Below are 22,501 nucleotides of genomic sequence, written 5' to 3'. Positions count from 1 at the left end.
CTAGAAGAACAGTAAAAGAGTACCTTGAATAATGTTAGTTCGTTCTTTTTGGTGATTTTTTATGGAGATTTGTATATTTTCTTCTTAATTTCTTCTACTTTTTGCGAGGAGTTGGAAGGTTTCTTCAGAATTGTAGTTGGTTTTGAATGTGATTTGAATATCGACGGTTTAGATATTGATTGAGGAAGAAGAGAAAGAGTCTTTTATAATAAGTGCGTTTTGAAAAGACAAAATGATTGAGTAAGACGCGTATGTTTACACTCGATTGTAAAAGAGTGTAGTACATATATTTTTTATTGAATTTGGACTAACTTATATAACTTGTAAGACAAAAAAACTTGTATCCAGGCTGCACGAGTAAATGCCTATTTTCGAGTTGAAAACATTCGCGTTAAGACAGGGATCTCGGTCTCGGTCACAATCATCGATCCAATGTTAGCAACGCGCCTTCGCTAATTTGAACCCACCTAGCCAGCCACCTACTCTCCAAAAACTGCTACGTGTCATGACATATGAGCGCGTTCCAACGTAACAATGATCCGCGCGTAGGAAAAAGATACCCCAAGCGTGTCCCTGAAATATGAATTCCATTCCTTCCCTCTCCCTCCTTCCTCATCATACTTCACTGTTAGTTCAAATTTCAAAATCCACTCCTTACTCTTCCCTTCTCTCTCTCACACACTCTCTTGCTTCCTTCCTTATCAATTTACACTCTATTTTTTTTAAATAATTAGAAAAAATAGAGAAAAGGAACGTTATAATTACTGGTTCTTCTGAATGATATGCGCTGGTTAGGTCTGATTCTGAGGTTCGTGTTCCGATCCTTCTACCGCGCCACCATGGGTAGCTTCTTTTCTTGCTTTAGAGGCCGTGACAACCGTCACCTTCCCACTAATGCCACCACCGCCACCACCGCAGCGCTTTCTCGTCAGTCCAAAACCAACGTAACCAGTCCTAACTTTTTTTTTAATTAAAAAAAAAGCACTTATTTTTGTCTTCTATATTGTTAATTGTTATGAATGTATTGGAATTTGTTTGAGCAATATCTTATTGTTGTTGGAGGATTTGCAAATTGTTGAAAATTGTTGACATACTTAAGCTGAAATTTGAATGATTAATTTGTCAGAGTTGTTTGGTAAAGCTGTTTGATTTTCTATGAATTTTGTTGTTGGGTGTGCTATGCATATTAGCATTTTTGTTCTTTTTTTTTTATCTGATAAGATACTTTAGAAAAAAGGTTAGCGAGTGTTCAGATATTAATCAATTTTAATGCTGGGTTAATACTTGTAGCAGGTTAAATGAGTCAAAATGATCAAGGGATCAAGTTGACTAATGTTTTTTATTCATAGGAACTATTTGGACTCGTTAACACCGGACCAAAGTAAGCATTAACCCTTTTAATTTTGCTTTTGATCAAGGTTCTAATTTTGTTGTGTGTAAACCAGGATGCTGTGGTCTCTCGAAATCGGCTGTCTACTTTGTTTCTCTCTGAAGGTAACTAATTCTTTTGTTTCTGTTTTTTAATGATACTTTTATGGCTTTTAATTATTCTATTTTGTTGCATTGATGTTTACCAATATGAACATATGGCCTCTTATTTCCATGTGTGCTCTTAATTTTTTGAAAAGTGAGAGAAGAATCTGCTTGCAATGAGGGGAAGAGTTTTGGTACAGGATCTCAGATTCATGAGAAGGGACATAAGGATGAGGTGTGCATTTTTGTTGTTTTTATTATTCTAAATGCAATGGTTGTTCTATGACAGTTCTTACATGTTTAGCAGTATGGATTATGGAATAAGGAATATATATATTGGCATGTAGTTTATTTTTCATACAATAGGAAATGCTTCAAGATAAGTCGCTGAAGCTGTTAGCTGGTGTATGCTTTTTCTTTCTACTAAGCTTGCAATTAGAGTTATTTCTACTTTCTGGACAATGGAGAGCATGTTTCATAGATGAAATTATTAGTGAAAAACTAAATGTGGGAAACAACTAGTAGCAGTTAGTCTCATATTTGAAAAGAATTGACAATAGCCACAATTAGGACTTCAAGCTTGCTGTTGCTTCTTTTTTTTTTTTTAATAAAAAAGAATAAATTTAAAAACAAAAATTGATTGTAGTCTCTGTTTACAGGGGGAGGAACTTAGATTCCAGAACTCTTGGAATCACCACCTTGGAATCTACCGTTGTTGACTCATAGTTTAGCAGGGTAACCTGTATAGTTTGAGATCACCATAAATGGTGGTATCATAGCTGATTAGGCCTCGCTCACTCCAAAAGCTAGCTCAAGAAGTGGGGGATGTTCCTCATTTATAAACATTCTAGAGAAGTATCCTTGGCAGATGTAGGACTTGCAATAGTGGCACATATGAAAATGGTCTTTCAAGATAACGACCTCTATCACATTTGAGCCTTTTGTCATTTCTAATTCTAGCAACTGCAATTTCTATGAAGTGTTTAATATTTTAAGATATAATGAATGGAAAGAACTGCAATATTGTTAGAAATCCAACCCCAAACCTTTCTCAATTGTAGATTTTCTGATGTTAATGTTTTTCTACTTTTTTTTGGGGGGATAAATTTTTCTACAATAGCGCGTAAGCCTTGTTCTACTAGCTAACAAATTTGTAGATAGCACGTAAGCTAGTTCATTGCATACTTATCACATTTGTCGTGATAGTCAAGTATATGCAGTCTTGGGCATAGAAACCTTGGTAGTATCAACTCTCAAGAAGGAGGTCATCTATTACCTAAGTGGTGAAAAAAAAAATTGATAGATTTCTCATTAAATTCACTTTTGAATCTTCCAAATTCATATTTTTTTTAAGTTTCTTCTTTTATAATGATTGAAGTTTGTGTTCTCATTACTACTTGTATAAATTTTGAAAAACACTGAGAACGCTATTTAATTTTTTGCTCTCTCTTAAGATTGGTGCTTGTAGATGAAATATCTTTCGTATAATTACATGAACCCTTTTTCGACAGGCCATGTTTCTCAAAGCATCTGAGAAGCTGAAAGTATCACCTTCCTGTGGCAAAGATTCTGAGCCTTCAAGGTTTCATTCTTGGCGTCCCAACACGTCAGCCGATAAAGTTCGGCTAGATAATCAACCATTCAATCCCCCAACTCCCAAGAAATGTTCTGAAGATTGGAGGAAAAGAACAGATTCTTTAGAACAAACACCAAGCAGGTTGTTCATCTATTTATATTTTGAATTTTTTTATGCTCACGTCTTATAGTGAATGTGGAATAACCACATTTTTGTCTATTTCATAGGAGATCGATATTCCGTTTGTTAATCTTGAGAACAGCAGGAGCTTACTTTACATTTACTATGTAGTAAAGGATTTGCTCTGAATGTCGAAATTATACATTTGATTTCCAAAATTAAGAGTGTATTCGGATAAAGAATTTAAAAAGAGAATGCATTTTTTAAGAGCATTTTAAATCCTTTAATTAGAAATGATTTGTTTTGATATTAATAAAATGAATTTTACAAATCACAAGCACTTTTGTGGGGTCTTTTGTTTAGTTCACAACAAAGAATTTAGAATACCCCATAAGATAGGGAATTTCTCCAATTTCCTTCCTTGTTTTCTTCTTTTAAAACTTGATTGATAGTAAAAAGGAAATAATTTGCTCTCAAATTTGGCAATATATATATATATATATATATAGGATTTCATCTTCTCTTCTTGTGCGTATATACGAGATATTTGAAAATGGTGAATCTTATGATAACTATGAATATGCTGGCTATGACAACACTTAAAAAGTATAGTTTAAATTAAGATCATACTTTTATATTAACTGGTAACATTTTTAATTTAATCACACTTTTTTATTTTTATTTTTCAAATTTAAAAGGTTGAAGGTTTTCAACAAAGGTGTTGCCAAAATTACATGTAATTGAATTATGGCAATTTAGTTACATATCATTTTAAATTCTTCAAAATTTTAGAATGCTCTATTGAAAACACACTCCAAGATTTTTCTCGAAAGCTAATTTCCTTTCTTTTGCAGCTGTATCTCCAATACACAAAATACTAGACGTGACTCTCTTGACTCTAGTGAAGGAAGTAAGACAGGGAACCTTCATGCTTCAGGTATGACTAAGAAAACAACTTCTTGAATGTGAAACAAGTCTACATTTTGAATGTGAAACTGAATCATCAACCTATGATACATTTGATTGTGGTGTATGGCATATGATGAAAACAGAACCCCCAAATAAGGAGGGTGAATATAAATTATCACCTTATCCCATCCCTTTGAAGCTACCTGATGAAATGCAAACACCAGAAACTGTCTTTGAGACAGCTCAGTCGCAATTTCGGTATCCCAAGCAGGCAGAGAATGAAAAATCAAAGAAAGTCTTGAATGAAAATGAATCAAAGGTGGAAGAAAGCTTGTCTTCATGGCTGAAGCCGGCGTCAGTAATTCTAGAGGAGAGAAACAAGAGAATGGAAATGGCGAATAGTCATACTCGCAAAGCTCCATCTGATAGGCCTATCATTGGAATGGTTGCTGCGCATTGGAACGAAGACGAGGAATCTCATTTTCCTCCTCCTAAGTGGTGGGATGGTAATGGGATACCAAACTCAACCAATAAGTACAAGGAAGTATGACTTATATTATCAACATTTTTTTCTTTTTCCAATTTGAGTTTTAAAGCTTGATATTGCTCCTGATTTTGCTGATTTTTCACTTTTCAGGATCAGAAAGTGAACTGGCATGCAATGCCATTTGAAGAAAGGTTGGAGAAAGCGTTGTCTGAAGAGAGTTCCATATCTCAAAGGTATGCTTATTCAGTTAGTTATGCTAACGTCAAAGTGTTTTCTTATGTAGTTAATAGTTGATTATAATGTTATTTGGATTTGCAGGAAGGATTTTTGTGGAAAACCAATTGCTTTTAATGAGAATGAAGAAAATGACACAGCAGTGTCTCAGTTTCAGTCATCACCGCATCCCCAATCCGTTGTGTCATTCTAATCATTTAGAGTTGTCAATCAAATAGTGTTCTATTCTTGTGTTTGGCATTTGAGGAATGGAAACTGAATATACCTGGTTCAACATGTTGATTGGTTGGAACAAGCAATTGGTTATACAAATTTTTATGAGAAATGCTATTTGTACACTAAAATCAGCCATTAAAATCAGCCATTAAAATCAGCTACCAATGTATTTGTGTATAAATACATGTGTAGTTTAATTTATTTTTAATGTGTATTTGTATTCCAGCATGTATTTTATATTAGTGGTCGACTTTGATGGCTGATTTTAGTGTACACATAGCATAACCTTTTCATAGTAACATGAAATTGTCAAGCAGTGTGCCTCCTCTGCTTGCATTGTACATAAGTCATGAGAATTATTGCTATATAATGGATATTTGGAATTTGCTAATGGTGGCATAGAAATCAAATTTATTAAAATACTAATAGATGTTTAATCAAACAAGGAAATTTAAGAAATCTAAAATTAATAAAATAACGTAACTTTGTAAAAAATAGAATACAAAAATATTAGAAAATAAGTTTATAGTTGACGACAAATAAATAACAAAAAATAAAGTTAAAATTATTTTGGATTAATCAATACTCTTGAATAGAAATGGATCTTCTCAATTTCTTTTTTTTTCAATTATTTGTTTAAGTGTGACTTCTCACCTTACACTCTTTAAGTGGGATAAAAAAAACCATGTGAGAGAAGATATTATGAGAGATCACATTTTATTAAACAATTGAGGAAAAAAATTGAGAGTTAATAGTCAAAATCGTCATTGAAAGATACTCTGATCTCTATTTTGGTCCTCGAAAGACAAAATTAATCGAAATCGTCACCGAAAGATACACGATTTGGTCACGTTAGTCCTTCCGTCAGTTGGGATGATAACGTGTCACGTTAAGTGCCACGTGGCATGATAACATAGTGGGTTAATACACATGTCACAAGATGATTTTGATTAATTTTGTCTTTCGAGAACTAAAATGGAGATCGAGGTATCTTTCAGGGACGATTTTGTCTATTAACTCAAAATTGAGAGGATCCAATCTCCTTAAATTTTTGCGTTAAACTTTATAAGTCAAACTTAAATTAGCTTAATAATATATATACATCTTATAAGATTGTTTCATTTAAGTTTTGTTAATCTCAACATAATGTTAAAATTAAGCTTGTATTAAGATCTCAATTTGAAGAGTAGATACAACTCTTTTTAAAAAAGTGAGCTCGACTAGATAATTATTTAGTATTTATATTAAACCAAAATGTGTCAAAATACTTGTGACAAATTTTAGTAAATAAAAGCGTAATCGTAATAAATGACGTACAAGAAAATGAAGTTTAAAATGGAAAGGAGGTAAAACTTGGAAATAAAAAACTTGAAGGAAAAAAAATTAAAATAAAATAACGTAACGATATGGAAGTAAAACAAATGGAAAGTTGAAAAACAAACGAGAACTTTAAATAAAAAAGCAAATAAAATTGAAGTTTTAAAAAAATTAAAATACTTGAAAAAAAAGAAAAATAACAAAATAAATTAAAAATAAAAGAAAAATAAAGAAAATAAATAAAAAATTTATTTCAGACACTCACTTATACTTGCATTCTATTAGCTTCCGTAATCTCGGTGTGATTTGAATTATATACCATCAATCATGTAATTTCAAATGACTACATTTGTAATTTATTTTTATATTTATATTTTATAAAAAACCCATTGCTCAGTTAGCACAATCATTAATGAATCAATCATGCATTTTTAATTTATGTGACCATTTTGGAATATCAAAATTCACTATGTTTAACAAAAAAAAACAAATTAATATAACTTGGTTGTTTATCAAAAAGTTTAAGATGATACAAATTAGCGTCAAACATTATAAATATCATTTTTTTTAATACTTACATTACCGTATACATTTATTAAATTGTAACATTATATACTTATATTAAATTGATATATAGTAGACAAATATATATTCGATGTTTGTCAAAAAAAACATATAAATATTAGTTGTACCGTACAAATTGAATTCAATGATTTAACTAAAAAATTAGTTAAATAGTATTGACGATGCAAATTATTTGTGTAAAAAATATTGAGTACTTTTCTAAAATTATATAACTCAAGAAATTTATAAAATTATAATAAAAATATTATAAATTAATTAAAATCATATATAACTTTTAACTGAATAATTAATGTTGGAATTGTAAAATTGTGCAATAATAAATATTCTTTATAAGTGTTTCTTAATATATTAAATGATATAGTTTAATAAATAAAAGACTAATTATTTATAGTTATATTTTAAATTATTATATAAAAAAAACAAAATAAAAGAATGATATAAGTCTTTGTTTTCAACTATGAAGTCATAAATTTTTATCACTAAGCTATGTTAGTTATATTTTAATATCTTTAAACAAATATTTTTAATTATTAATATTTTTATACAAATTATATAATCCTAAAATTTACTTTTAATTGATACCAACAAATGTTTTTAAATTGGAGTTCAATCTATCAATAAATCATATAAATTCTATTCGTTTTTTCTTAAAATTCGAATAAAAAGATAGTTATAAATAGTTATTGATATTTACGTACAAATATCTACTAAAACTTAAAAGAGAGCAAAAATTAAAGTATGCTCTGATATTAATCACTCTAAGCCTAAAAAAAATCACACTGACTTTTTCGAAAATTACAGTCTTTGTTAAAGTTTATCAGCCTTAGTTCAAACTTGATGTATAATATATATGGGATTGGACCCTTCTAAGATTGTTTAGTCACTCTTGGTAAAAAAAAAAGTTAATTTATACCATTAAATTATTGGAAGTTATGATTTTATCAGATTAAAATATTTATATAAAATAATTAAAAAGAATTAAAGAGAGAGTTTTTCACTTTTCTCATATAATGCAACATCCATACATATGAATTCGCATAAAGTAAATTATAGTTATTGATATATACAAGATTTATCGTAACATTAATAAATTTAAAATCGATATATCTTTCTTAATTAATTAATGAAGCACAAAAGAAAAATAAAAAAATAAGAAATAGTCAAGAAAAAATACAATAGAGTACAATTGAATACTCATGAATTTAAACATGTCAACTTGTTTTTAAAATTTCGATAGGTAAAAAATCATATATATATATATAATAAGTTTAATAAAATTAAGTAATGGTGTCAACAACATCTAAATACATAACAAAAAATTATAATTTAAAAAAATGAAAAAATAACTCATTATTGACAATAAAAAATACCGGAACATAGAAGACAAAATTAAAAAAAATTAGAACATATATAACAATAATGAAAATTTTTAGTATAAAATTATATTGTTTTATAATTTAAAAAATAATATATATATATATATATATTTATCTCTTTTTCATATTTATTTTATTTTATTATAAAATAATTAATAATAAATAAAAAAATAAATTATCTTTTATAATATAAAAGATTATGTAAAAAAACTTTTAATCCATTATATCATAAATATATCAATATATGTATTCAAAACATTTATGATATTTCAATTAATAGAAGAATTAACTTTAATTTTTTTTATCTAAATAAATAAACTAATATGTAATTTAATTACAAAAATAATATATATATATATATAACAATTTATTTTTTAGTTAATACTTTACCAACGTTCACCTATAATTTATTTTGACTTCTTATACGTTGCATCAGTATCACTCTGAAAAAAAAAAGTAGAAAAAATGGTAGTGGTACATAGAATGATAAAAAACAACAAAGACAATGAACAGAAAAGAATCTTAGTTTGATAAGTTGCATAATACATTAACATGGTGGTGGTGCAACATTCGAACTTCCTTGGCAGCTTGTTGGAGTCGGCTGTTGCAAGCCACTGCTCTCTGTTTGGTCGTGCTGTCCATGCACAAATTCTCAAGACACATCACACCCCTCTCCCTTCCTTCCTTTGCAACCATCTAGTCAACATGTACTCCAAACTCGACCATCTTACGTCTGCCCAACACGTTCTCTCTCTCACCAACACTCGCACCGTCGTCACTTGGACCTCCCTCATTTCCGGCTGCGTTCACAATGCCCGTTTTGTCTCTGCCCTCCACCACTTCTCTAACATGCGCCGTGAGTGCATTAGCCCCAACGACTTCACTTTCCCGTGCGTCTTTAAGGCTTTGTCTTCGCTACAAATGCCTGTTACCGGGAAACAGGTTCACGCCCTTGCGTTAAAGGGTGGCATGATTTATGATGTCTTTGTTGGGTGCAGTGCCTTCGATATGTACAGTAAAACTGGCCTCTTAATTGATGCTAGCAAGATGTTCGATGAAATGCCTGGCAGAAATTTGGCCACATGGAATGCTTATATTTCCAATGCAGTGCTTGATGGAAAGCTCTTGGACGCGATAGGTGCATTTAAAGAGTTACTTTGCCTGAATGGAGAGCCGAATTCGATCACATTTTGTGCATTTCTTAATGCATGTTCTGATATGTCAAGTTTGGAGCTCGGGCGTCAGTTGCATGCTTTTGTAATTCGTGGTGGATACAGGGAGGATGTTTCTGTTTCGAATGGGCTTGTTGATTTCTATGGAAAGTGTGGGGATATCATGTCTGCTGAGATGGTTTTTAGCAGGATTGGGCGGAAAAATGTTGTTTCTTGGTGTTCTATGCTTGCTGCTCTTGTGAAAAACCATGAGGAAGAGAGGGCTTGCATGGTCTTCATGCGAGCTAGGGAAGAAGGTGTTGAACCAACGGATTTCATGATATCAAGTGTGATTAGTGCTTGTGCTGAGCTTGGAGGGCTTGAATTTGGCAGGACAGTACATGCACTGTCTGTCAAAGCATGCGTCGAGGAGAATATATTTGTTGGGAGTACACTTGTTGACATGTATGGAAAATGTGGAAGCATTGAGAATGCAGAGCAAGTCTTTGGTGAAATGCCTATGAGGAACTTGGTAACTTGGAATGCACTGATGGGTGGATATGCGCAGCAAGGTGACGTAGACATGGCTTTGCATCTATTTGAGGAGATGACATTGGGTAACTGTGGTATAACACCAAGTTATGTGACACTAGTTTCTATATTATCAGCTTGTAGTAGAGCTGGGGCAGTGGAGAGAGGGATGCAGATATTTGAGTCCATGAGAGTAAACTATGGAATTGAACCAGGCTCTGAGCATTATGCGTGTGTTGTGGACCTTTTAGGGAGATCTGGTTTTGTTGAGCGCGCATATGAACTTATAAAAAGAATGCCAATTCATCCCACTATTTCAGTATGGGGGGCTCTACTTGGGGCTTGTAGGATGCATGGGAAAACAAAGTTAGGAAAAATTGCAGCAGAGAAATTATTTGAGCTTGATCCTGATGATTCTGGCAACCATGTAATACTATCTAACATGCTTGCATCTGCTGGCAGGTAATTGTTTAAAACCATTTTGGCTAGCCTTCCTTCCTTTGATCACTATATTAAAGAAGTTTTAGTGGAAAATTAATAATTTCACTTCCAATTGATTTAACATTACAATTGCATAATGCAGATGGGAAGATGCTACTCTTATCAGGAAGGAAATGAAAGAGATAGGTATTAAAAAAAATGTTGGCTATAGTTGGATTGCTGTCAAGAACAAAATTCATGTTTTTCAAGCAAAGGATAATTTTCATGAAAAGAACCATGAAATTCAGGCAATGCTAGATAAGTTGAAAGGAGAAATGAAAAAAGCTGGATATGTTCCTGACACCAATTTATCGCTCTTTGACTTGGAAGAAGAAGAAAAGGCTTCAGAAGTTTGGTATCACAGTGAAAAGATTGCTCTTGCTTTTGGCCTCATAGCCCTGCCTCTTGGTGTTCCCATACGGATTACAAAAAATCTTAGGATTTGTGGAGATTGCCATAGTGCCATTAAGTTCGTCTCAGGAATTGTTGGTAGAGAAATTATTGTACGAGACAATAATCGTTTCCATCGGTTTAAAGATGGTTGGTGCTCTTGTAAAGACTATTGGTGATAGTTTTCATCCTGTGTCAATAGAATATACTAATTGAAAATATAGAAAATAAGGGAAAAAATGAAACATAAGCATAGAGGAGTGCTAATTATAAAAGTGAAAAAAAAATTTTGATCAGTTTAACCTTGCATAAATATATAATATTAAAATAAAATATAAATTCATATAATTTTGATTAAATAATTATGTAACGTTTTTAATAACTCTTATTTCTAATTATCTATGTATAGTTATGTGATTATTTACCTTATTTTTATACAAGTTCATTTTTTAATTGACGGAGACATTGATAGTTGGTTTATTTTGTTAGATGGAGTACATTTTTGGAAAATTATTTTGTCATGGTAACATTTTAGGATTTATTCTATTAAAAAATTAAAATTTTTAAATGCCAAATGGTAATTTATTATCTCTGTATGGAGGGTTTTTCACCTATATAAATTATTTAGAAAACAATTTTATTCAAAGTCATTAAAGGATTAGAAATATAAAATTTTAGATAAAGTAAAATAAAAGCATGTATAATATACATATATATTAGAAATATCTACATGTACTCAAGAAAAAAAAGAGATATTTACAATATTTTTTTATTTTATAAATTATAAATATTATAAAAATAAATTTTAATTTTGATAAATTATCAATAGGAAAAAATTTTACAAATGCATTCAATTATATATTATTATGTAAAAAGTTTTACTTTTTACTTTCACGATGTGAATAATTATATAAAAGAATAAATATAATAAAATAATTATATAAAAACTTTTATATTGCCTATGCATTCTGCTAAACTAAAAAAATTAACTGATTATAGATGCTCATGCTCTTAAATTAACAAAATTATACTTCTCAGGTTTAAGGGTAAGTGTTCTTTTTTTTTAATATATAAGGATCAATGAGAATATATTAATAATAAAAAATTACACTACAATAAAAAAAAAGCATAAATTGAATAATAAGTACATAATAATAGTTTAAACTAATCACATAACTAGCAAATAATTTTAATTATAAAATAATACCTAATAGTTAATATACCAATTATTATATCTCCGCATAAATAATATTTTTCAAAAATAAATGAAGCTGATAATTAATTGGGAGTCATTTGATTTGAAGGAAAAATAATAAGCCTAAATGTAGGTGCTTCCTATAATTATAGAGAAGATGACATCTTCTTTCTTTTTTGTTTATTTTGGACATGAGATGACATCTTTTTTAAATGAGAACTTCGGATTTTTAGTTGGGGTTTTTCATGCTAAATCGTTGCGAAATGGGTTTAACAGGAGGGTTAAACTTATAAATCTGTAGTTTTTTTTTTAAGATAAAAATATATTTCATTAAATTCGGTAAATAAAATACCGAATCTATGTCAGGACAAAAAAACAATGAATAATAGAGATTTTTTAAATAAATCACGTTTAGAAAGAAATCTAACAGTGAAAAAAAGAAAAAAATTGTAAGAAGTGAAAGTAGACTTCTTTTTAGAGAATAGGACTTGTGAACTAACTTAATGAGAAGCTACATGGAGGCGTTAAATCTCTCGAAGGAGTTTACTAGAAGCATCGAGAATAGAAGTTGGGACAGTGTTGGTTCCTTCAAAGACAGAGATTCTTAGCTTTCCAACAGTTCCAACATATAATAGCAAGCAGTTGTTGGTTCCAATTGTCACCATCCATTGAAAGAATATGCTCCGACGTGGTATTCTACCAAGATAAAAATTCAGTAATTGGATGGGTGGGGAGGCATAAACTCAGAGAACTATTGGACCAAGCATCTCTTATAGCTGGACATTGAATAAAACAGTGAGGGATTGTTTCGTCCTCTTCTTGGCAACGGGGACATAGTGCCGGTGTTACAGGAAATCTCCAGTGAATTTGGGCTAGAACCGGGAACCGACCATGGAGGCACTTCCAAATAAACAATTTGATTTTGTGAGGGAGCTTCATCTTCCAAAGGTTGATCCAGGGGGCTTTTTGCTGCATATGGGTTGGACAGAGTTCAAGCAAGGGGTGTAAGAATAGGTACGCCACTCTATAGCCTAATATTGTATCATACTTCTTTTGTTTGTTCAGTTCCCATTGGAGTGTGTCATCTCCACCTTCAATTTTCAAATATAGAATTCTAGTTGAGATATCACTTGGAAAGATCTCTGTAATTAACGGCTGATTCCAAATTCTTTCTTCAATAATCAAGTTTTTTACTCTATGAGCAACAATGGCCGAGTGTTGAACATATATTGGCACAATGAATGGATATGGGGGAGGCAGCCATAGGTCATCAAACATACGAATGTTTACACCGTTACCTATTCTCTAGGTAAGTCCATTCTCCACCACATTTCTACCTTACAAAACACTTCTCCATCCCCAAGAAGGGAGTATTCCAGGTTCTGCATCTAGAATATTTCTGTTTCTGAAATATTTCTCTCTGTAAATTCTGGCCAATAGAGAATTAGAATGTGTTGCTATTCTCCAATACTGTTTGCATAATAGAGCAAGGTTTTAAGCCTTAAGGTCTTTAAAACCAAGACCTCCTTCCTTTCTTGGGCGGGTCATAGTGTCCCAGCTGATCCAGGCCAGTCGTGTTTCATTTCCTTTTTAGCCCCACTAGAACTGAGTCAGTAAGAAGTGAATATCAGAGATTAGACTGTCTGGCAATCTAAAGCAGGAGAGAGTGTAAATCGGGATGGCCTCCCCAATTGCCTTTAATAAAACTAATCTTTTCCCAGCAGACTATAAATTACGCTTCCAACCTTGAATTCTTTTCCGTACCTTCTCCTTAACCATGTTAAAAGTGGCTCTCTTTGATATATTAACAACAGATGGTAGCCCAAGATATTTATCTTGAGCTCCTATGCGTGAAATGTTTAAGGAGGCAGCCAGACGAGCGCGAGAGTCAAGAGGAGTGTTATGACTGAAAAAAACTGCAGACTTGCCAAGATTAACTTTCTGACCGCTGAAGCACTCGTACGTAGTTAATAAATCAAGGATATTTTCACAAACAGTTGAATTAGCCTTACAAAAAAGAATAGAGTTGTCTGCAAATAGAAGATGATTGACCTTAGGACGCCTGTTAATCTGAATGCCCTTAATGAGACTGCTGTTTTGTTCTGCTTTGTGTAGTAAGAAAGAGAGACCTTCTGCACAAAAGAAGAAAAGATAGGGAGAAAGAGGATCTCCTTGGCGGAGACCTCTTTGTGATTTGAAAAACCATAGGGTTGTCCTTCCACAATCACAGAATAAGAAATAGTCATCACTAGTTCACAAATCCAAATAGTCCAAAGGGGATCAAATCCTATTTTCTCCAACATAAACCACAAAAAGTTTCACTCTACTCTATCGTAAGCCTTACTCATATCCAATTTGAGGGCCATCTCATGTTCCAGACCTTGTTTTTTGTTCTTGAGGTAATGCATACATTCATGGGCAATTAAGATATTATCAGAGATCAGTCGGCCTTTAATAAAAGTACTCTGAGAAGGGCTGATAAGTTTATGCATCATTTCTTGAAGTCTGTGAACTATGACTTTAGAAATAATTTATAAACTATAGAAGAAAGGCTAATTGGTCTCACTTGGGACATATTTTTAGCATCTGGAACTTTTGGGATCAGACAAATTTGTGTGTGATTGAAACTTTTCAATATGTGACCTCCTGTAAAGAATCTGTTAACTGCCCAAAACACATCACCACTGACGATGTCCCAGTAACGTTGAAAGAATTTAGCTATTATCCTATCATCTCCTGGAGAACTCTGAGGGTGAACACTAAAAGTAGCCCGTTTGACTTCCTTTATAGTAACCGGACGTCTAAGCCTTTGGTTTATGGAAGCTGTAACCTTAGGCTCGAAGTCAGTGAATAGTGGGTTTGGATCATTGTGACAAGAGGAGGAAAAAATATCTCTAAAATAAGATTCAACCACTGCCGCTATATCAGCATTTGAAGAAAGTAATTCGCCATGGTTTCCGGTCAAGTGCCAGATTTTATTCCGACGAGTGTGGTTACAAAATTTCTGGTGAAAGTAACTAGTATTTTGATCTCCTTCCTGAAGCCATCTGACCCTAGACTTTTCCTTCCAATATAATTCTTCATTATGGAGAGCATTTTCTAGTTTACTTTCTAAATCTGAGATGATATTACCTCCATGGACTCCTGCTGTCCGAAGCTCCTCTAATTGAGATTGAAGAGAATCAATTTTCTCTTTAGAGTTCGTTCTATTAGACTGTTGCCATAAGACAAGACTGTGTCAAAACTTCTTCAATTTTTGAAATAAAATAAACATGGGGCTGCCTTCTATTCTCTCCCTCCATATCTCATTCAAAACCTATCTTACCTCATCATTAGAACACCACCGTTCTTGAAATTTGAATCGCCGTTTAGTTCTCTCCGTTCTTGAAATGCTTGAATAATAGGTTGAAGAGCCTCATACTGTACCTGCCTACCTTGATCATGAGAGGTCAAATGAACTCCAATAATACCCCAAGAAACATTAGTGTCCACTTCCACCATCGAGGCCACAATGTAAAAGTTATCATAACTAATAATCTGAATATTGTATCTCTCCTTCCATGCCAAAGCAAGGCCACCGGCAACTCCCGATGGATCCGCAATGAACCAATCTTTGAAACCGCAAGATTTAAGCTTTGCTTCCGCTTGTCGAGGTTAGTTTTTAGTTTCACAGAGAAAAACAACCTCGGGAGAGTGGGATTTACAAATCCTTTTTAAATTGTGGATTGTCAAGGGTCTCTCCAAACCCCGAAAATTCTAAACTAGTAGCTTCATGGCTCCATGGGTGCCATTTGAAGGCTGGCACCCTCCACTATCACAGCATCATTAGAGTACTCCTCAAGACAGATTTTTTTCATATTTTCAACATTCTCCTTACCTTCATTCCTCCGCTTACTTTTTGCGAAAGACTCACGTGCCAAAATTTTCAAATTATGGCTCCTTCCTCCTTGTTTTACTTTTGTATTGGTGGCACCGACTTGATTTGAAATGTTCATTGGAGAGGATATAACAATTAATGTTTTAGGGAGAGATATATCAGCCGTGGTACTCTCCATTTCGTATGAATCCCCATTGTTTCCTTTCTCAGGCTTGAATTTCGTTTTTTCTTCAATTTTTTCTGGTTCCCTTGCATGCTTAGACTAGAGAAGCTATCGAGTAGCCATGACGGCGGAGGCTTCTTCCTCGACTGTGGTTGTGTCTTATCTGCACTGGATTTGTTTGCATTACCAGCTTCTCCTTTCCTTTCCAATCGTCTGCCTACCTGGTCTGCCCTTACCCATTCTCCAATTCTATCTTCCTTGAGTCTGTTCTGAGTTGTATCCTTAATAAAAATTTGGCAGGTTTTTGAATCATGTCTCAAATGGGCACAGTAGGTATAGAAAACACCAATTCTTTCATATCTGATTTCTATCTCCATTAGTTTTTGCTCAGTTTCAGATAATTTCAAGCAGTACTTAATCTTTTTTTCTCCATTAATTTCCACTCTAGCCTTCAGGATGCGCGCCTCTCTACCTTTAATTTCAAAAAGATCAACTTCACTGATTGCACTTATACTCCCTCCAAGTTTTTGGCCTACCCCCAGCGTTTTAAATTGCTCAGTCAAACCCCAAAATTGAGACCATACGGGGAAGGTAGAGATCACATTGCAGTTAGGTTCGCCAGATTGGTTCCATCTACGGACATGCAGAACGTAGTTTTTAAATAGCCAAGGAGCGCCTCATTCTATCTGAATAACATCAGTTTCTAGATCGAAGAAGAATTGAAACTGGTTGATGGCCTTTTCAATAACTCTAAAATCTTCAGGTTTGCTCCATATGGCATAGAGGGCATTCTCTATAGTACCAATAGAGAAAGGGCGGTCAGCAAATATTCTACCCAAGAGACTTTTGTGGCATGCGTGAATACCTTCAGAAAATAAACTTACTTATTAGTTATTACGAAGAAGTTGATAACCAACGTTGAACTTAAATCTCTTCATGAATCATAATTCCATGAATCTTTGTATCTCTTTCCTAGTTTCACATCTTTTATTAAAAATAAAAAGATCAATTTATAATTAATATTACACAATATTAGTTAGAAAATACAAATTCAACACAAAACATATTACCTCGATACCTTTTCATAGGCTAGCATGTGAGAATCTCCAAATCTTTAACAATAATTTCACATGGTGAAATTCACTTAGAAAAATATAACAAGAACCAAGCATTCTCTAAAACTAAAGCATAACCACAATCAATACTAATATTGTCTAATAACACCAAATATTTAAGCTACATATAAATAACACAAAATATTATACATTAGTCTAAAGTCTTATACTTCCTAAACATAGAACATTAACTTATAGTCTTATATTGACAAATAACACAAAATATTAATGTTTACAATACTTAGATTTCATAGAAGAATAGCCATCATTCATCAATTGCTATTAATATTGTCAACTTGCTCCTTTTTGATATGGATGCATTAGTAAAACCTACAAAACATATAAAATTACTCATTTTTTATATAAAATATTATTATTTAAAATAAATAAGTCACAAATTATAAAGATATCATAAATGTACTTTTAACAATCTTTTGACTGCTATCAAATTGATCAAACTCTTGATCTCCAACTCTTTGTTTAAAAGAGCACAACCAACTTTGAGTGCATGTCAAAGCTTCAACCATTTGTTAAGTTGTAAGTGTGAGAAATGTAAGAATTAGTCTCACATTGAGGAAAACAAGGAAGAGTGAGGAGTTTATAAAATAAGAGACTCATTAACTTGGCACTTTAAGGTTTTGAGTTGGATGTAGTGTCTTCTCATTAACCTTCTATCTTTTTTGTTTTTTTTCCCACATGATTCAGAAGCAAGGAATACCTAAGACGTCACCGGTTATGAGAGAGAATTTTGTATTTTGAAGCATTCTCTTTCCACTAAGCCAATATATCAAAATTCTCATCTTCCACAGTATTCTTGGCCAAATATCTCTCCACATTTAACTTGTTATCTGCATTAGCCTTCTGTTTTTTTGTTTTTTTTTTTTTCACATTTCACTCTATTTTTAGATATGTCCTTGGCACCGATTGAGACTTTAATATTGTCATCCAAAACATCTCTAGATGAATTTTACCCATCCTCCCTTCCTTTGTCATCTGCAACCTCTTTTGCATAAAACTTATACAAGGTATCCAATGTAAGTTTAAGAAAATCAATCATGATAGTAGACACTTTCTTGTCGTAAACATCTTCCAAACACCAATAGAGATAATCTAGTTTGTACCGAGGATCCAATACAACGGTAACAAGTAGCAATGGGTTAAATTTATCAACCGGTCTCCAATATTAATCATATTTATTCTTCATAGTTCCTAACAATTCAGAATGATTTTGACTCCAAAATGTTAGTTGAAAAACAATAGATACAATTTCATGAAAATAATTCTTTTTTATGTAACATGCAAGAAAGATGAAAAACTCAGTTATCTCATAGAAGATTATCAAAAATTCAATGAATAATCTATCAAGTTGCCAATCAAGAGGTGTAGGTGGACTAACTTTTTTTTCGCCACTATCCTCTCTAAACTATCTAAGAAAATCAGGTTCTTAATCATAAAGTCTGTCGAAAGTTTTTTCAAATTTCTCGACATGTTCCAACATTGGATAGGTGGAATTCCACTTAGTTGGAATATCCAAGCACACAAGGCGTTTAGATTTAATCAACTTAGTTTCAATACAGTTCGTTAAATTTTTTAGTCTTTTGGGGAGAGGACCTAACATACTTGACAGCATTTCTAATGCTTTCAATTTAAGTTTGTTGCTCTTTAATTCCTTCATTCACTATTAAATTAAGAATGAGTATAACATCTCACATGCATATATTTTTCTCCACACACCAACCCACCTCTTGCACCTACTTTTCTTTGAAGGTAAGTTATAGCCCCATCATTCGAACTTCCATTATCTATTGTGATTGTGAGAACTTTTTCAATTTTCTACTCTCTCAAACACTTCTCAATTTCTCTTCCTACTGTATCACCCTTGTCGTTCTCAATCTGGCAGAAATTTATAATTCTCTTTTGTAACTTTCATTCTTCATCAATAAAATGTGCAATCAAGCTCATATAACTATAATTTTAATTTGATGTCTATCAATCTGTTGTTAAGTAAATCTGAGAACATGACTTTGTCAACCATTCTTTTAGATTTTTCTTCTCATCTAAATAAAGTTGAAAACAATCTCTTGAGACCGTCACCCTAGATGGTACCGTAAATCTTGGCTCAAATGATTTAATATTTTGCGAAACCCAATTCTATCAACAACTTTAAACGGCGTTTCTTCAAGTACAATAAACTCAGCTACAGACTTCTTACAATCTTCCAAGTTATAACCCTTAGAGACTTTGTATACTTTTCCTTCTTCATCAATTTTGGGCATATAGCCATGAAGTGTCGCCTTCTTCTCCACTTTAGTAAATATCCATTTATGAGCACTCTTCAAGTGTTTATTTAGAGAATTTGTGCAAGACATAATGGAATCTGATAAGTGAGATTTTGAGTAAGTGTTTACATAATCTTCTTCTGCAAATTTTTGTGAAAAAATTCCGATGAGAAGAAAAAAGAAGGCGTTAAGAGACCCTCCTGGCCCCACCCTAGACACTCTAAGATCCTTTTTCAAACCTGCTCCCATTTCGAGTCAAGAGATAGATAAATAGACACATGTTTAGTAGGGTGACAACTATATTTTTTCCAGCAATGATTATATTTAGCCAGGTGCTATCCCTTTGTCTCAGTCAACGAAAGTTCAGTAAAATATTGCCAAAGATACGATTTTGTTTCCTTACGAATAACTTTTGGATCCTCATTGCTTGTATCCTTGTTTTCTTCATTAACTTGTGGTGCAGTAGGAATTATGCTGGCATCAATGGCAGGAGCAGCAACATTTTAAGCTTCAATTTCCATTGCTTTGTTCTTCTCGATGATTTGTGGAGGAATTCAATTGTCTCCTCCTCCCATTGTTTGTTTTCTAAACAAACAAAATCAAAAACAAATTTAACAATAATCAACAACACAACAGAAGTTTAGCAATAATTAGAACAAAATAGGAAGAACAATAAACACATCAACTAAATTAAGAACAAATAAAAAAAAGGTAATAATCAGAGCAAATATTTAGTTTACTAATAATCAGAACAAGAATCAAAACACTAAAATACCATCACTAATTAATTTTTTCAGAACAATAATCAAAACCCCTAATCAAAACATTAATTATTTACTTGAACTTGAGAACAGAGGTCAGAAAAGTGAAGAAAAAGATGACCAGCGACAAAAAAGAGGACGGCCAGGGGCAGTAGAGCAGAGGTGGTGGCTTCTAGTGGATGACTGATGGTGGCAGAGAAAAAGAAGACGACTAGGGACAGTAGTGCCGGGAAAATAGAGCAGAGAAGCGCTGTCGCAATTTGCAGCCACTAATGATATCGTCGTTGCTGAGGGTCATCGTCACCAAGAGGTGAGAAGTAGTGCAGCACCGTGGCCGTGAGGTGAGAGATGCAGGCAAACAGAGGAGCTTCAGCGTGGGTCAAGGTGATTCTGAGGTTGGTGAGTGGTGCGCCGTGACGGTGGTTGGTGAGAGACAGAAGAGGGCTGAGGGGGAAAGAGTGGCAGTGCTGTGTGTGACCCGTGAAGGAACTGAGGTCTGACGGTGCGTAGCTGCGTCGCGTGCTGAGAGAAGAGGGTTGTGTGCCTTTTGTGCTGCGTATGCATGCCTTAAATTTTGGAGAACAGGAGAAGTATGAATCTCATCGAGTTGGGGCTGGATGACTCGAACTATGGCTCAGTCCCGATTGAGTTACTCTTCCAAGTTTTGTTTTTTTTTTTTTTCTGGGTCAGACCCGGACCACTTCGAACTCGGGCCAACATGTTCCAAAATACTTCGGGTCCGGATCCGATTTGCGGATCGAATCGGACCATGTACACTCCTAAAAAATATCTATTTTCGTGTCTAATTTTAATTACTACTCAATGATTATCTATTATTTTAAAAAATTAACTAATATATATATTGTTCCGAACCAGACTAAGGGATCAAGAAGACAACAGTCTAACTAGGCCTAAATGAGCCTTGCTTTACCCCGACTCGAAATCGGAAGCAAAACACACACCTATATAAAGAGAGCATCTAACTCTTCCCAATATAATCATCTCACTCTAATCCTAGATTAATCTGTTGTCTCTTTAAGTCTCTCTGATTTGAGTTTGAGTGTCATTGCAGATATATATCTCACCAACTCCAAAGACCACGACTAACCCGCTGTGATACGCCAAGGAGGCTCTCTGATCAATCTGTTATGAGACATTCAGTCCATATATCTTATTAATTAGTATATATTTTTTAAGAGGAATGCTAGGAGGCCAGCAACTTTTGTAATTTGTAGCCATCAATGATAGTTTTAATGGTGTGAAATTGATGTGAGATTTCATTCAATGACTCATTTTTTTTTGCTGATTACATGTTGGCCAAAATTTAACAAAATTACCGGCCCTCTAGACTTTTCTATTTTTTAATATATAAGAATTAATCTTAGAAAATTATAAAGATATAGAAAAGCATGCACAACCGAACCGTATCAAATAATTGATATTCAATCACAACCATATGCTACAATTCAATAACGACTAATGTAATCCCGTGCGATGCACGAAAATGTTAAATCTTTCATATGAATATTTTAAATTAAATTAAACTCTAATCATAATGTAGTAATTGAAGAGGATTAGAAATTAAAGTAAACTAAAAAAAAATCATAAATTCTAAAAAGTGACATATGCTAGTAAGTTATCATCTTGAACTTTGTTTTATGTTGAGAAAAAAGTCGTCAAATAAAATATGTTTTACATGAAAAGGGGATAAGTATTATTCACCGTAGCACAAAAATATTAAATTTTTATGAATGTTTTACACTAATTATAACTCTAATTATAAATCTTAAACTCTAAATATTATACACTAAATCAATAAGTCATAAATCTTAAATTATAAATTATAAATATTATATTTTAAATCCTAAATCTTAATCTCAAAATTCTAAATCATAAACTGTCAATACTAACTCTCAAACCATAAACATTAAAATCACAAATTACTAAGTCTTAAATTCTAAACCAAAAAATTTTAAACATTAAATCTTAAACTCTAAATCCTAATTTTAAAACTTTTAAACCTAAACTAAATCCCAAATCTTAAAACCTAATCCCAAAATCATAAATCGTAAATCCTAAATCATAAACTGTTAATACATATTCACTAACTTTAGACTCTAAAACCTAAATTCTTAAACTTTAAATTCTAAATCATAAATTCTATATTCTAAATTCTAAATCAATAAGCACTTAATTCTAAACCATAAATCTTAAACCATAAATCTAGATAGTCACACTTAACTCTTACCATATAAATATTTTATAA

General features: G+C 32.6%; 3 protein-coding genes across 3 annotated transcripts; 2 read left to right on the top strand and 1 right to left on the bottom strand.

Annotated features, from left to right (window-relative positions):
• The first annotated feature begins 601 nt into the window (after window positions 1–601).
• Window positions 602–5,111, top strand: LOC107623983 (protein JASON). The gene is made up of 8 exons (XM_016326400.3): window positions 602–944; window positions 1,446–1,494; window positions 1,629–1,708; window positions 2,985–3,190; window positions 4,024–4,106; window positions 4,222–4,622; window positions 4,716–4,798; window positions 4,884–5,111. The coding sequence occupies exons 1-8, from the start codon at window positions 783–785 to the stop codon at window positions 4,990–4,992; spliced, it is 1,173 nt and encodes a 390-aa protein (XP_016181886.1). The 5' UTR covers window positions 602–782; the 3' UTR covers window positions 4,993–5,111.
• Window positions 5,112–8,733: 3,622 nt separating this feature from the next.
• LOC107621869 (pentatricopeptide repeat-containing protein At4g14850-like) lies at window positions 8,734–11,085 on the top strand. Its single transcript, XM_016323852.3, has 2 exons — window positions 8,734–10,437; window positions 10,559–11,085. Exons 1-2 carry the CDS (start codon window positions 8,846–8,848, stop codon window positions 11,022–11,024), a joined length of 2,058 nt encoding a protein of 685 aa, XP_016179338.1. The 5' UTR covers window positions 8,734–8,845; the 3' UTR covers window positions 11,025–11,085.
• A 2,680-nt stretch (window positions 11,086–13,765) lies between these two features.
• Window positions 13,766–15,541, bottom strand: LOC148579173 (uncharacterized). Its single transcript, XM_088489073.1, has 3 exons — window positions 15,366–15,541; window positions 14,607–15,273; window positions 13,766–14,047 (listed from the first exon to the last, which is right to left on the bottom strand). Exons 1-3 carry the CDS (start codon window positions 15,539–15,541, stop codon window positions 13,766–13,768), a joined length of 1,125 nt encoding a protein of 374 aa, XP_088345199.1.
• Window positions 15,542–22,501: the final 6,960 nt, after the last annotated feature.

Source organism: Arachis ipaensis, chromosome B10 (genome assembly GCF_059453495.1).
Source record: "Arachis ipaensis isolate K30076 ecotype BB chromosome B10, ASM5945349v1, whole genome shotgun sequence".
NCBI classification, from domain to species: domain Eukaryota; kingdom Viridiplantae; phylum Streptophyta; class Magnoliopsida; order Fabales; family Fabaceae; genus Arachis; species Arachis ipaensis.
This window is presented reverse-complemented; position numbering and strand designations above follow the sequence as displayed.

Coding starts and splice junctions, on each gene's coding strand:
- LOC107621869 (XM_016323852.3), top strand. CDS start 8,846: ATGGTGGTGGTGCAACATTCGAACTTCCTTGGCAGCTTGTTGGAGTCG. Junction 10,438..10,558: donor ATGCTTGCATCTGCTGGCAG/GTAATTGTTTAA, acceptor TGCATAATGCAG/ATGGGAAGATGCTACTCTTA.
- LOC107623983 (XM_016326400.3), top strand. CDS start 783: ATGCGCTGGTTAGGTCTGATTCTGAGGTTCGTGTTCCGATCCTTCTAC. Junction 945..1,445: donor CTCGTCAGTCCAAAACCAAC/GTAACCAGTCCT, acceptor TGTGTAAACCAG/GATGCTGTGGTCTCTCGAAA. Junction 3,191..4,023: donor TTAGAACAAACACCAAGCAG/GTTGTTCATCTA, acceptor TTTCTTTTGCAG/CTGTATCTCCAATACACAAA.
- LOC148579173 (XM_088489073.1), bottom strand. CDS start 15,541: ATGGTGGAAGTGGACACTAATGTTTCTTGGGGTATTATTGGAGTTCAT. Junction 15,274..15,365: donor GGTGGTGTTCTAATGATGAG/GTAAGATAGGTT, acceptor GTTTTGACACAG/TCTTGTCTTATGGCAACAGT. Junction 14,048..14,606: donor ATGCTAAAAATATGTCCCAA/GTGAGACCAATT, acceptor CTTTTTTGTAAG/GCTAATTCAACTGTTTGTGA.